This window comes from Zonotrichia leucophrys, chromosome 1 (genome assembly GCF_028769735.1).
Source record: "Zonotrichia leucophrys gambelii isolate GWCS_2022_RI chromosome 1, RI_Zleu_2.0, whole genome shotgun sequence".
NCBI lineage: Eukaryota > Metazoa > Chordata > Aves > Passeriformes > Passerellidae > Zonotrichia > Zonotrichia leucophrys.
The window spans coordinates 72966055-72982365 of record NC_088169.1 but is presented as its reverse complement, the minus strand read 5'-3'; the positions used below and the strand labels follow the sequence as shown (position 1 = coordinate 72982365).

Genomic DNA, 16311 nt, shown 5'->3' with positions numbered 1-16311 from the left:
ACTCATTCTGTTGTACTTGAGGCTAAACTAGAAGTCTCTTCATTACTGTTATTGAAGTCATTGTAGCTGGTATTATTAGTGCAGGTACTTTTTAATTTATCTGATCTGCCTTTAGAGCTTTTCTAAACCACTTAGTCTAGGTTAAGGGTAGCACTCTTCAGTGTGTGTGTGTGTAAATACATACACAATACCTTTATGCACATTGCATACATACATATGCACAAAAAATTACACATTCTTTTTTAAAAATGTATGCAGTAGGGCATACACAACGTTACCTGCACTGATGAACACCAAGCTTTCTCTTTGATTAGCAGTTCCTAAATTAAGTATAACAGTAGGAGTTCTATGTTGGCTTAGAATGGATACTTGAGCAATAACTTGAATGATGCCTATTGCTGTGTGTTGATTACTGTTACTACAATTTGCTAGACTAATTACTTGGATTCTCAAAATGAAAACAAAGTAAAAGGGAACTCCATGGGCCTAGGTTTCTTCTAAGTTGCATTAAAGCATGGTTTCAATAGAAAATAGAAAACCAGATTTTTAACAAGGACCTATCCTTTCCACTTCTGGTGAGCTCTTCTTTGATACTGGTGTTTAATCATGATCTTAGAAGTTTAACTACAAGTTTGGATGACCTGTTATTCACAAATACGGTGAATGTGTTTTTCTTTAGTTATAACAACAACACTTCTAATTTCATTTGCTAAGACCTCTGTGGATGATTTCTACTTGCAGGCAGATTAAATAGTAGATATGAGAGTTTACTTGCAGGAGGATCCTGTTAAGCTGGAACGGGTTGGAATGCAGGGCTGAAGGCAATCTTCCCTCCATGCCATTCCCTTACAGCTCAGGACTCTGAAGTCTTTTGTTTCTGAACAATGAAGTGTTTTGTTCTCGACTGGAAAGTGATAGCTGGAGAGTAAAAGACACATGAAGGCCCAGCCTTACAGTGTATCAGTGCATTGCTCAGCAACCTCTAGCTAGAAATTGTTTCTGTAAACGAAACAATTCCACAGAATACATTCAAACAAGAGCAAGATACTTTTCTGGAGATTAAAATATATGCTTCTATTTCTGTGAATATTTATTGCTCCTTCAGTTTAAAGCCAGGTGGCTGTCACAATGAAATGAGTAGGATTCATAATACCACCTATGCCATTACTACTTCTGTATGAGGAGGCTTGAAGTAAGTGAGGACTTGTGTTTCCTATGGGAAAATTTGAGGAAGAAAAGATATAAAAACTGTCTCTCCTGTTTAAATAGAGATACTGAGTGGGAGGAATATGTTGCCAGGTGTATTAGTGCAGGTCTTGAGTTTGCCCGTGCTGAACTGCCAGCTCAAGGGTAAATACCACATTTGTGATGGTGAACGTGCAAAATGTTCCCATAAAGACAAAGTTTATCAGCTTGCTGCTGAACCACTTAGTAATAGAGAGAAGACAGTCAAAAGCACTGTTAAGTAGATCATAACTTGAATAAATACAGTGTATACCTGCCAGCTGTAGCTGAGGTAATGCATATGACAAAGAGCTGTATGTGTTCCTCTTGCAAATAAACCAATGACCTGGACAGAAATTCTGAAGGAACCATTGACCATTTATTTTGAAGGAAAACCATCACTTGTCATCAATGGCTGCAGAAACAGTACAATCCAAGAATGAATCATGCTTAGATCTGATGTGGGAAGGACAGGGCCAGGACTTCTGGTGGACTTTTGGAGGTCAACAAATAGAAGTTCCATCATCAGATGTGATAGATTTTTCCCCCCTTTTCCAGACAGCTAAATATCACTGGTTTGTCCTTAATTTCAAAGTCTTTTTCCAGATATGTGTCAAACTGTTTGTAAGATAACAAAACCAGTACAAGTACCAAATGTTTTCTGGATGTGGAGGCCATTCCAGTCTTGATATTGCACATTGTTCAAGGAACCTCACCAATTCACATTATTTTTTTGAGCATGTAATTATTCTTCATCAGAAGACAATGTATCACAGTTTGAGAAGGAATAGCCAGAGGTACTCAGTCACAAAAGTTGCTGGTGTTTTTGGAAGAAATTGAACCCTCAAGGGAAAATATGGAGAATTTTCAGGGGAGTGTTTATAAAAGGCTCCTAGATAAATTCAGAAATTAAACTCGTGTTGAAATTTCTGCAAGTGTACTTACTTGTTCACCTTTGTGCAGACTGATGGGACAGCATATATAAGATCAACCACAAATATCCCTTGACTGCTTACAGCTGCCCAGCTGGAGTAATGAAGATGTCATTGCTCCCATTCTTCAGACCTGAAGGGTTTTTTCACACATGCATATTCATATATATTTACACACAAACCCTGTCACCCACATTAAAGTCTCTTGGATCAGTATTTCTGTGTGGCTTTATTCCAGCTCTGTTTCTGTATATGTTTCTCTTGAGACACTTCAAAACCTGTGCAGGAGGTAACTGAAACCTCCATTGTAATAAGGTGTGATTAGAACTGACCTAGGTTTTATGCTGAAGATGGTTATTAATTTCCTTCATGCAGTATAGGATGGTTTTTGTCCAAAAATTGGATGCTATGTGGAGAATGAACAACCCTAACAGAGGAGATGAAAGAGTTTAATCTGTTCCACTGGTGCTGAGGCTGTCCTGGTGTTTTCTCTCTAGAATGCTGCATTTCAAAATATCTGTGTCTAAATTAAATATGTATTATGTATGCTAAAGTAAGAAGTAGCTTGTGGATTTTTATGTATGTGTAGTTGCAGGAGTGACAATTGAGGATAGGCTGTACAAGTTTTTAATCCTGAGGAAATCTTCAAATTACTGTGTTTGGGATATTTTGAGAGTGTTTTTTTTTGTTTGTTTGTTTTTTGTAATACATATTTCTTCTGAGAGTCTGGGAGAGCAAGTCAGTCTTTGGCAATCCAGCAATGAAACTATTTTATGATGAGTATCACCATAATTATATTTTATTTGTAGACTTATTTAATTCATCTTTCCAGTAGAACTAAGTGCTATGACTTAAACAACACAGGCAAAAAATTTTATAATGCAAATTTTAATAACACTGATTCATATGTGGTTGTCTTATTCTAGGAAGGAGAAGGTCATTAAACTGTTGCAGTAGCTCAGTTATCTCGTGCTTGGAAATTCCTTTCAGATGGATAATACAGATAAAAGACAGCAATTAGCAACTGTACTATCACCCTGATAGCCTGCTAGTAAATATCTGGGAATTATGGTTTCTACAAATGAAACTCAATGCAGACATTGAGTTTTCTCTGAAAACATCTCTGATATTTCATTTTAAGAGGTTATCTCTAAGTAGAGATAACCTTTTAAAATACTGTAGAGTCAGCAAGTGGAAAAATAAATTTAGGAAATTAAGTAATTTTACCTTCTTCTAGGAAAGGTTCTATTAAAGCACTGTCAATTTTAGAGTGGGATTTTCCCAACCAGTACTGCACAGTGGAATGTTTGTGAAAGTGTACTGTTAAATGATAAGCTGATTAATTTTTAGATTTATATGAAAATACTACAGATACTGAGATAGCCTAAACACAGGTGTGTTAAGTTTTGTAGAGGTTCTTTCATTCCAGTGTTTCACAATCAATTAGGATACTACCTGATATTTATAGCAATTCCTCTTGTTATTAGAAACAGGAAAAAATGATGTAAAAACTGATGTGTGATATGAAGTGTTACTGAGACTTAGAGTTGCTGGGCTTCTGTGGTGGATGGGCTGAGGAAGAGTTGGTGCAGTGTCCCTGCTGTGCTGAGCTGCTGTGTCCCCCTAGACGAAGGGAGTTGCCATCAACCCTGTGTGAATCTCTTCATTCCTGATGTTTGGTCTCATTATTTTTAAAGTGAGAGCTACAGAAGCTGTTCAAACACGGCTTTTTAAATAGTTTACATTAGCAACTGTCTTTTTTAGAGGCACCAATACTGATTTTGAAACTAAATTGTACAGAATTTGGGCTCGCGTACAGGAATTTTTGAAGACAGTGTGAAATCACCCTTTTACACACTCTAGGATTTGTGCTTCACAGAGCTCTGATGTCCCTTCCAACAGCTCTTGATGGAGGCCTGCCATGTTGAAATAATTTGATCTTGCTATGGTGCCTAGTTTGGTTTTGCTCATGACCACTTCTTCTGGCAGTGTCCCTCCTGAGATAAATTCTAACCTGAAATGTCACTTTCCTTGTGGCTTTCATTTAAAGCTTTATTTGGAGCTGAGGTGGGATATCCTGGCAAAAAGGGGCAAGTAAACAGCAGAACACATCTTAAATACTGCAAAATGCGTGATCCGTAAAAATACTCGTTCACAACTGCAGGAGTCATGTTGCTACTGCAGGAGGATATTCCTTTCCTGCAAACTGGGTTAGTGGAAAAGTAGAAGTGAATGTTGGAGGTATTCAGAGATTCCTGGGCCTGAGACGCTCTGACATCCTTAGTCTGCTGTGGCCAGAAGTTAGAATGGGACATTCCTGGCATCTCGTTGAGCCATGGCAGTTGTCTTTAGGGAACTCTGGTGGCACAGAGGCCATGGTTGTGGCCATGACTGTTCAGGCCTTGTCATCTGAGTAAGTAGTCTGGTTTTAAATCTTTGAGCCACAAATTTTCTTACTGTAAAAGCTAAAATAATATTTTTTGCTTATAGAAATGAATTAAGGTAAAAGGAAGAGCATATTCAATTCTGACCAGTCCCTTAGGAGATATTTAACAGGCTCCTTGGCTACAGAAGCACCAAGTGAAGGCTTTTGGCTATGCTGAAAGAAAGCAAAGTTCTGCACCTCCTAGACAAACACATGGAAGAGCTGCACAATTGGTTCTTGTGGTATTCCACTTGTGGAAGAGTCTCAGTGTAGATGTAGTTTCCAGTTAGTGTTTCTTGGGTGCCTCTCTTCTGAAATTACTGGACAGTTTTAACTTGTTAACCTGGATTTTGATATTTCTTACAGTATTCTTGTAGCTGAGAAATGGAAAGGTATATGCTTTGGAAGAGATTGTTTATCTTCCATTCCCTTTGTAGAGGGAGAACACTGATAGTGTTAAAGTAATATAATTTAAAATTTCTGTACACATATTGAGTCTTAAAATTTTTGTTTTTCTTTGTGGCGAGATAATTGGTAACATGGTATAGAATATCAAGTGAAATCCTGTGCATTGTTCAACACCAGCGGTCCTTGTTAGATTTTCATTCTTCAGTGTTAATTCCACTGTTGTGTTGTCTTTTTTTAAAGAGGTTTGATGTAGTTCTTTGAGCAAAGATAGCATTGAGTGGTGCAGATAAGGGATGATGCAATTTAATGTGCTGAGATTATGAGCACAAGAAGAAGAAAGATGTTTCTTGTTAATGTGAAAGAATTATCAACCTGAAAAGATTTAAGAATAAGCAAAACATGAGTAACTGGATTGGAGTAGGAGGGAGGAGCATGGAAGGAGATAGTACCTAATATCAGGAAATAGTAGGATAAACTGAAGTTGTATAAGGTTGGATTGAATAATAATAAAATGTTCCTGAGGTGAAGACAAGAAAGGAAGGGGTATACGCAACTTCTCTTCTCACAGAAGAGGATAGGGTCTACTTTAACAGTAATCCAAGCAGGACCCAGAATTTGGATACATTGCATCTGTTTTCCTAAAAATAATAATGTTTGTTATGAATCCAGAGACAGCAGGTGATAGCAGTGTAGGTATGGAAGAGGTTTTGCATTCAAATCAGTACAGAGGAAGATGGAGCAGAAAAATCTGGAAGGAAAGAAAAAAAGAAAGCTTCCAAGATGTAGCTTGTGATGCTGAAGGCCTGTTGTTATTCTTCTCTAGAACAGGTAACAATTGGAGTTACTACAAGATGAGAGAAAAACAAGTTTTGAGTGTTACTTGAAGGACAGAGGTAGTTTAGTAAGGACAGGATTTCAGAGGTAAAACCAGAATTCTTTTAGGGCGGAACAATTACTTTTTATAAAATATATTAGTCCCTGTGGTAAAAAGGGATTGGTGTTGAGGACTCAGGATTATTTCTAGTTCAGCATTTATTTTTACACAGCTACTTGATGTAGAAATGTACTGAACTTCCTGTAATTCAGGTAGGTGCTGCTGGTCGAGTTAAGACCATGTTCTTAGTAGCTTACTTGCACTGAGTCTGCAGTCAGTCAAGTGAAGCAGGGTTTTCTGCTGTGGGCAACACTGCTGGGCTGAACCTGGCAGAGATCTTGGATCTGCCAAGAGAAAGGAAGTTCTCTTAACCTGGAACTTCCCTGTGGTAAAGGTTTTGAGGAACTGCCTGGATGCTTTCTCGTCAGCAATCTTCTCTTGTATGTGTTCAGGTCATTTCTTTCTCTACGATGTATGTGGGGGACCAAAATTCAGGGCTCTTAAGATATAGCTTTTGTGTTGGGTTTTGCTTGGAAGCCAGAATTCTAATAGTGTAATTAAGGATATGTTAAGTTAGCAGATTCTCACCTACTTGGTTTTTGTTTGCTTCAGATTTTGAGTTGAAGATACTTCTGAAAATGGTCCTTAGTGGTCTTTCTGAGACAGCCAGCTTGTGAGATGGTGTTAGAATTTTAATAAAGACTGTAGTTAATTGCTGATGTAGCTTGAGCCAGATAACCTGTGCTTATAATTTCTTTCAAAGAGCTGTTTTCTCTCCAAGGCACTTTAAAACAGTAGAGGTTTTTATCTGATCACACTGTAACTTGTGGGTCTGGTGTTGTAGCAGATATCTTGAGGAACTTACTTGAGTAAAGTCAGATCTCTTTGTTCAAAATGTTGGGACTGTCAGCTGTCTGTTTTAGGCAGGCTTATACTCATGAACCCCAAGTCCCCAGGGGAGTTAGGCTGAACAACCCCTTAGGATTTTAGTGTTTATATTAGAAAGGTCAGACATTCAGTGCTTTTTGTATTGCTCATTCACAGTGTGCTGTAAACCAAAGCCATCTTCATGGTCACATCTACAAGGCCAGCATGGGTATTACTGTTATGTTGATTCAGAATTTCTCTTGTGCAAGAGAAGACATAATTGTTATAGCTTAGAATCTGTTTTGCCAAAGTCAAGTACTTTTATCCACACAAACAGTCTTACTCTTTCAGTCAAAACCATAGCATTGTAATAAAAACAAATATGCTGGACTGCAGACTGCCAAGGACCTAAGAAAGGCATTTCGGCTTCTCTTTCTTTGAAGTCACAAGATCTTGAAGCTGAACCAGTATTTCCCTGGCCCAATAGATTAAGTTACCTATTATAAATACATACAAGAGTTTCAGACAAATCTGTAGAATTTTGCTCATGATGTTGCAAAAGAAAGACTTTGTAAAGATTCTACTTTAGCAAGTTTCAGTGTTCTAAGAATCTACCATCAACATCCAAAAACTGGGTTTTTATCTTCTGGAGAGGCCTCCTTCAGCGAGAAGACCTGCAGTCAGTGATCTATAAAAAAACCCCATGTTTTCCAGACATTTAGGTCTTAAGGGCTGGAATTTTTTACTTTTGTTTCCCCTTATTTAATGTTCACTGATAATTTTCCATGAGTCACAGAGATGTGGGAGATGTTTGACTGTAGAGTGGAAAATTTCTTACCTGATAACTTTTAAGAATAAAATAGCTGCATCATCTTCAACTTTACTTCCTGTAGTTCAGCAACCAAGAAAAATGTTTATTTTTTCCATTCCTTTTTGGAAACTATTTAGCCAGATGGACATAGGTTGCCATAGGACACTGGTTGGTAGTCAAAGAGTGTTTCTAAGTCTGTAGTTTTGAAAGTGTGATGCAGCATTGGGTGGCTCTTCTAAGAGACCACTGAAGAGGAGGATACATTGTGGTGCTAAGATATCTCTGGAATTTTAAAGAAGTGGAAAGAATGTGATGCTCCATGCAATAATGAGAGATACAGCCAGCAGGAGAAAATACTGGCAAGAAATTTTGCTTTTAATTGGTACTTTTAACTAATAGCTTGCACACACTGTTATCTTTAAGATTGTCATTTCCTTCAAAGCAATGTATTTAAAAGTCCAAATCGTTTGCACTCTAAGGATGGTTTCTGGGTATGGCACTTTCCATCTGTGCTAGTAATTTTTTTATTCTGTTGTTGAAGAACTTAAAAGAACAAAACCAAAGAACAAACAAAAAAACAACCCCAACAAAAACACTTTAAACCAAATTACCTACAGTGTCTTATTTGTACAATATTCTATAAATGTCTTGTTTTGACATTACTAGCAAATTTAATTTGTTAGCAAAGCTTGTTGCTTTTAAGTTTAAGTTCCTCAATAACCTTTTGTTTTTGAAAGATTCAGTCTACTGCATCTTCGATTTGCATTCTTGTGCTTTTAGTGATGTAAAAATAGTATCTCAGTTTCACACATATTAATTTTGCCCTAATAGACAACAGCAGAAGTCACAAAATTGAAATTACTGAATACATTATAGAATTTTTATATTCTATATGGCAGAGGAAGTACAGCATGTATCTTACATTTACTTACTTTTCATATCTTACTTACTTTTCATATCTTACTTACTTTTCATAACTTACCACAAGTACAGAAGTCTGCATCTGTTAGATTACATACACACATCCTAGCAGAGTGGACACTTGGAAGACTTGAGTTCTCATCTTTGGTGGTGCTGTGATATTTGGTAGATCATAAAAACAGGTGCAGTTTCTTAGTTAAAGGTCTGTGTAAATGTTATCTTGTCCCTCCAGTGCTCCATATAGAGAGTTACTTCATCTTCTCAGTCTGTTCTCTCCTGTAAAGTTGGGACAATTACAGAGGTATACAGTATATGATTTAGGCATCAGCTGGAATAGGCACTGGATTTGAGGTGATTTAAATACAATATATTCTGAAAATAGCCTATATAATAGCTACAATATTCATCTTTTAATGCATTTAATAGGGTAGAATGTCTTTCTAAATTGCTTGAGGGAGGATCAGATTATGCAAGAATATAGCTGTCATTATTGCAACCTTGAAAGTTATGACTGCGTAGTAAATGAAAAAAAAAACAAAGACAAAAAAACCCCACCAAAAAAAAAAACCACCAAAAATCAAACCAACACAAAACAACCAACCAAAACCAAAATAACCAGCATCTCCACCCTACCCCAATGTGGTAAAAAAATTTAAAATATTAATTGCATATAAACTCTTCTCAAATTTCATGTGTAATTTCCTGTCATTGCATAACTCTCACTATTGACCATTTCTTGCTTTATTGTTACATTTTTAAAGAAATCCCTTAGTTCTGAGGTCATCTTTTACATATTAGTGTTCTTAAATATTAATGAGTTATTTTAAGTGGTTTGTTGCATTAATAGAAATAAAGGTGGTAATAAAATTTAAGTTGATCCATGAAGATAGGTATTTCTTTCATAGATAGCATTGTCTGGATCTCTAGCATTTTGAGGATGTGTAACTGAGCAATGTAACTCCAAGTCAATGTTTTTGCATGGGTCTATATTAAAAGAAAATTATGTATTTTTTTTCCTGACTATTTATTCAGGGATTTGACAGAAAAAAATCAGCATAGGGTTTTGAAAAAGATGAAGGCATCACAGGAAACCATAGAGTTGTGTAGGAAAGGTATTTGGGTAAAAAAGTCTTGAAATATAGTCTTACTGTGCAACCTGAATGTGTCTGAAGCCCCAGTTGTTAGCTGCTGTTGTATTGACTTAATTTTCAATATTTAGCTCTTAACTGTGATATCTCTCTGTGAAAGTTACTTTGTTCCTAATGTTTAAAATCTGTTTCCAGGCTGCAAGCTGCTATATAAACAAGACTTTGCAAGACGGTTAGGACTGAGATGTGTTACTTGTAATTACTGCTCACAGCTGTGCAAAAAGGGAGCAACTAAGGAACTTGATGGTGTAGTGAGAGATTTCTGCAGTGAAGAGTGCTGTAAAAAATTTCAGGACTGGTACTACAAGGCAAGTAACTCAGAATTTTTGACGAGAGCTCCACAATTAAAAAAACCAAAAATGCACATGTGAGGATATCTCAAGGACTGTGCAGCAAATATGGCTTACTTCAGCAAAGCATTTGCTATAGAATAAGCAAATGTATTAATCTCATAATTTCATCTTTTGTAGATCTTAGAGCAGCATTTTTATCATCTGATTTTATTAATTATTTTGGCAAGGAAGTCTTGAGTTACAGAAAATAAAAAAATTAGTATGTATATTGTTACTTTACAATTCCAATTTTTTCTCAGTTAATGCCACATTTTTCTTGTCAAAACTTCTTTAATGTGTATTCAGAATGTTGAAAACACTGTAAGTAGCAGCTGGATACCTTGAGTTCACTGACATTAGCAGAGTTTTTCTTGTTCCTGTTTTTGCCTCCTTTTTTGCCTTTTCCCTTCTCCCACAGTTTGAACTGCAGAGACTTTGATTGTTCAGTATTTCCCAGTGGAAAAGATGCCAAAGGAGAAAAAGCAAGACCAAATGGATTTCTAATAACAGTTTAAATCAAACAGATAGCATCTATTTCTAAGTCTCTGGAAGCTTTACTGCCTTGTGAAGCATCAGCAAAGACTTCACAATAAGAGGTTTTTTGTTTACATTTTTTGAAAGGAAAAGATGAAATTGGACTGGGTTTAACCTGCGATTAGTGCCATGGATAAAATATTTGATGTCTGGTGTGAACGTCCTGGAAAGCTACACTGATAATTTCAAAACAAGAACTCCACTGTGGATGCAATTGCAAAAAAGACAGTACAAAATTCATCACCGTACCAAAACTCTGCACACAGCCTGGAAGGCAGTAAAAAACTTGAAGTGTTAGAGGGCTAGATACAAGTCCTGTAATTCAAGATGATCTACCTACCATAAAAGAACTGAATATGAAGATATATCTGATATTTTGGAATGTCTGGTTCCAGAAATGTTACAGCCACACACTGTAAATTCTTTATTTTGAGTAATGTATGTAGGGTCTTATTTGACATTCCTAAAAGACAACTTCTGAAGACAACAATGTGTTTCTTTTGTCTCACATGTAAATAGGGTGACAGAGCTTGGCTGCAAAGTTCTTAACTGAAATACTAACTTCATACAGTCATATTTAATCTATTTAGATGCCTTAAAACATGGGGTGTGAGATTAAATTTTTCCCTGTGAAAAAAGTGCCTTCTGGTAGAGAACTTAAATCTTTGGTGTGCTTTAGAAATCTTTTGATTCAGCAAAGAATATAGTCTGGAGGTGTGCATACCAAACTACTTTAATGTACCTAAGCTTCTGTGGAAGCTTGTACTGTGATTCAGCTTTGAGAACCACTTGAAAACTTGGGCTTCACATTATTATCCTGATTCATGGGATAAAGTAATAACTGGCCCATGAAGTCTGCATAAATGCTATTGGTACTGTGTCACAGCAAAGTTAGGCAATTTAAGGCAATTTAAACAGATCTGCTGGTAACTTTTGATATTTGATAATGTTGATGTGTTAGATACTTCTACTTTTTGAATGTTACACTTGCTAGTGTAACTGGGGTTCCAATTAAGAATTGTTAATTGTAATTTTTTTCAAGTGCTTCTTAAAGCCTTAATGCAATTGAGTTTTGGTTAAAAAAGCTTGAGATTTATTACATGGGAAAGACATATAATAGGTTTTGGGAAATTGTGTCTTTTGCTAAAATTCTCTTTTTTATTTCTTTACATCCTTGCTGATAACTTCTCCCACTTTATGGAAGTTGCTCCAGATACCTTAGATCTGGTAGTGCACTGTTAGCTCAATATTCTTATGTAGCCAAAACAGACAATGATCAAAACATGGGAAGACAGAATAGATAAGGACCATTCTTTGATTTTGTACTTCATTAGCTGTTTTGTCTGTTAGCTTCTTAAAAGAATAGTTACATATGTATGAGCTTTGTCTCATTTTTGCAATGTTCAGTGTTATTTTGGAGTTTCAATGAATGTATACATGAAGAGAATAAGTAGCTATAACTCAGTAATGTTTTAACACCATCATTGTGTTCATTAAACAAGTGTTTGTCTCCATCTTCTTTGTCTACTTTTTTTTATGGACATATCTTTCTCATGTAGTATTATCTGGAAAACATTGTAACCTTTTAAAATAATCAAGTGTTGTGGGAGCACTTCCCTGAATGCCAAAATTCTCTTCACAGAAAGCCCAAAGAAGTTAGCAATAGTAGAAACACAACAACTTATGTAGAAGTATTAAAAGTTCATTAGACTTAACTAGGTAAGAGTCATTTAAACCTAGTATGAGACAGTGAAATGTAAAAGAATAGTTTTAGTCCTGATCATTTGTTGGACAAAAGCTGCAGTTGGTGCCAAGTTCTGAGGAAATTTCTGCTCTTTGGGTTCCATGCACTTCTGAGCCAAGAGGCAAAGTTGTAGGTGTCTTGAGGTTAACTCCCTAAGTTTTCAGAGCTCCTCCTGTAGAATTACATGCAATGGTTTGGATGTTAATCCAGAAAATGCCTGGGAAGCGTCAGTATAAATCTTTAGGTAGCCTGATGTTTGATGACAGTTTCAATAATTTAATTAATTAGAGCATTGAAATTACCTTTAAAAAGAGTATACAGTTCTGAGAACAGCACAGAAATCTGTTTCTTTAAATACACACTGAGAAGCATTGGTGGCAGTAGTGCAGCTGAAGTACTGTCTGGTTCTCCACTGTAGCCTCACAGGTCACACGAGGCCACAGTGGAGAATTTATCAGACTCAGCGTGTGCAGTGATGGCTCTGTATTCAGTGGGGGTCAGGTGTCTGCAGCAAAGAGGAGGTAGGAGGTGGGGAATTACAGTCTGAGGCAAGGAAAAGTCACTGTGGCTGGTGAGCTCAGCAAAGATTGTCAGCAGTGGTAGAATTTGAAAGTGGAGCCAGCATTAATCGAAATGGTAAAGACTGCAAGACAGCCTTGTGGAATTTCTGTTGTGGAAATTCAGCCGTTCTCTAGTTAGACATCTCAGCCTCCAGTAAGTACTCTTCCAGAACAGCTGATCTTCTTTTTTACTCACTCTCAGGGAACAGCTTTTGCTTCCTATTTACTGCAGTTGAAGCTGGAATAGACAGCTAAGATTAGGTGAAGTTAATAGCAGTCCACACCATTGGAGAACACTAGGAACAGGTGATGGAGGAATTAAAAACGTAAGTAAAAGCCCCACATATGTAAATTTTATTCTTTAACTCAAATTTGGGGCAGACATTAGTGATTTGTACTAATCACCATGCCCATTTGAACAAGGTGAAGTAATGGGAAAAGAAATGTACCAAAAAGCAGTTAGGAGTGGCAAAGGACTTGTGCCATGCAAACACAGCAAGCAGAGAGGGGCTTTTTGGAACACAGAGATAAGCAGACTTGAGGCAGTTATTTTGGAGATTCAATTAACATTTAGTGCCACTATCCCAGGTGAAAACAAATGAAAAGGGGAAGGAAGAAAAAATCATAAAATATCCCGAAAATCTTTAATTCATTTTCACTTTCAATAAATGTGATGGTCAGGGAAGTGGGTGAGCAAACAGCAGGAAACTTCAGTGCATGGAATGGTGTATAAAATTGACTATAAACAGAATTGTGGAAACAGTAGAATTCAAGTGTAGTAAATGTAGAGATGAGAAGTGAAGCATCACTATAAAAGAATCCCAGGTTTCCTGAGGAATAGTAATTTCCATGCAGAAGCAAACCAATTTTTTTTTTACCTAAATAATTTAGTAGAAGCCTAGGAGAGACAATAATATACTTTTTCAAAATGAAAAAGGAAGCCAGGGGAGGGAGAGGACAGTTGCAGGAATGAGGCAATCACAGAATAGTTGGGTTGGAAGGGACCTTTATGAGGCTGAGTAGTCCCAACACATCTGCAATGAGCAGGGACTTCTTCAGTGAGATCAGGCTGCTTGGAGTCCCATCCCTCCTGACCTTAAAAGTTTACCTGTCTATAACCTCTCTGGGCAACGTGTTCCAGTGTTTCACCCTCATTCTGAAAAACTTCTTCTATCTAGTCTAAGTTGACCTTTTTTATATCTAATCTTAAGCTGACCCTCCAATTTTAAACCATTTCTCCCTATCCTGTCACAACAGACCCTGCTGTAGAAAGGCTGTAGTTGCTGGATTTGACAAGATTTGACCCCTTTTTCTTTCTTTGAAGGAGAGAAAAGTGAGCAGAAAGTGGTGCTTTGATAGTCAAGCAGCGTGCAGCAGGTCAGAATAGATGGGCTTTTCTGTACATGAGTCAGCTGTCATTCTTAATCAGTGTTAGGTGGGTTTGAGATTTAAATTTAGAGTGAATTGTACTTTTTTTTTTTCCTACTGGTATTTCAGTCTTTTGGTGGCTTTGGAAGTTGCATCTGCCTTAAAGATGTGAATTTCCTGAACTGATTAAATCTACAGTATTTTGGCAACATTCTATCTACTTCTGCATTTTATCTTCTTCCCCACTCCCTTGTAAGAATAAACCTTACTTGCTCTTTTGTCCCACTGAGGTGATCTGCAAAAGGAACTGTGGATCAGCATCAGTGGAAAGTCCAAGTGACAAATACAACAAAAATTGAGAGAGGATGGGGATATGCAGTGCTGTAAGGCCTCTGACCTTGTGTGCCCTACAGGTGCATAAGCACTGCTGCTGCTACCTGCACAGAGACGAGAAATACCTGCTCTTCCAGGGCCACCTGATACTTAGTGTGAGGTGATCTTGAAGCTGCAGCTTCAATTGCTCCCAATTTAAGCTGTTTGTACTGTTAGAAAAGAGCCTCTCTATGTATCATCTTTAAATACTTGAAAATTACAACTGAGAGCTTAATTTCTTACGCTGCTAGGGTATGGTGTTACACTGTTCAAATACAGAGAAGAAATGAAACATTTAATTATTTTTAAAATTGGAACTAATTGGCCTGTTCATACTTTTTTGGAGCCACAAAAACTACAGTTGGATTTTGTTTTGTTTTGTTTTGTTTTTTTGAGCCATCAGAGCCTCGTGCATAACTGCAATGTTGTGTATGGTTTTATGTATTAATGTTTTATGTTGCATATATTACAACGTCCCTCTTCCTCCCCTGGCTATATTATTAGGTTGACTTACTTTGGATTCCTGAGCATCTTTAAAGTTTTTAATTTTTTAAGGTCTGCTTTAGGATAGAGGTTGCAGACAATACCAAGGCAAGCTGTAGTGCAAACAATTATTTGCTTACTGGAAGATGTGGAATTGATGCTGCCACTGTTCAGATAGTAATTTATAGCATGGCAGATGAAATGCAGTAGAATCTATTCTGGAGAAGAACATTGCCTTAGTGATGCCTCATTAAATTAACATGCAAGTTCATGAAGGATATATTACTTCAATGTTTGAGTTTCCAAGTTACATGCTAACTAAATTTTGGGGGAGTCCTCTTTTTTTTTGAGAGAAAATGTTGTTTATAAATCATAGAGAAACACGGATGAACTAAAGAATTGGAATTTAAAATTGTTGCCAAACTACCAAAGTAGTGGAAATATAAAAAACATTTATGCTGATTTGATACCTAGAGAAGTGATTCTTTTGGTGACTTTTAAAAACTTTTGCTTCTTCTTTAAAACCAACAAAAAAAGCCTGCCAGATCTTGAAAGTAGAAAAAATGGCTTGTGTTTGTCCTCAGTTCAGTAGAGTCATTAAGGAGCCTAACACTTTCTGCTTTTGTTTTGCAGAATGCTTCAATGAAATTAATTAAAATTGATGCACAAAATTTTTTTTTTGATGACTCTTTAAAAGTGAACTTTTTTTTTTTTTACATAGTGACAAATGACTGAAGCAAAGCAGATTTATTCTGGGTGCTAACCCCCAGTAAACAGTTGAAAAGGAAGGGAGCTTCGCTGTTGTTCATGAGCGAGACTTGCCTGTATGGTGGTACTGAATCCTCAGTACTCTTAAAATGCAGCCTTTTAAAATGTAGCAATAATTTTTTTCCCAAGGCCTGTTTAAAAATGTGTAATCTTCTTTGCCTTAAGGCTGTTCGGTGTGACTGTTGTAAGTCGCAAGGAGCCCTGAAGGAGAAGGTGCAGTGGCGCGGCGAGATGAAGCATTTCTGCGATCAGCACTGCCTGCTCCGCTTCTACTGCCAGCAGAACGAGCCCAACCTGGCCACCCAGAAAGGGCCTGAGAACCTGCACTATGGTAGGTGCTGCTCCAGGGCTACACAGGTGCTAAGCCAGAAGCTTCCTTTCAATGAAAAACTGAAAGCTGCATGAGTTATTTATTTGTTGTAATAAATTGCGTTAGGTGTTATCTTTTTCTGTGTTATCGTCAGAGCTGTTGTCAGCTGTTATCATTGAGCTGCTCTGGGTTAAGTGTAATTTTAGTGCTGTATCATCATGGGAAGAGAA

General features: G+C 37.0%; 1 protein-coding gene across 8 annotated transcripts in view; it reads left to right on the top strand.

Annotated features, from left to right (window-relative positions):
• Positions 1-16311, top strand: part of ZMYM2 (zinc finger MYM-type containing 2) — an 88340-nt gene that overhangs the window by 51638 nt on the left and 20391 nt on the right. For all 8 annotated transcript variants that reach the window (XM_064717788.1, XM_064717781.1, XM_064717772.1 and 5 more), the window contains 2 exons: positions 9746-9918; positions 15937-16102. In XM_064717788.1, coding sequence (XP_064573858.1) covers positions 9746-9918; positions 15937-16102 — 339 coding nt within the window. The remainder of the gene's footprint in view (positions 1-9745; positions 9919-15936; positions 16103-16311) is intronic.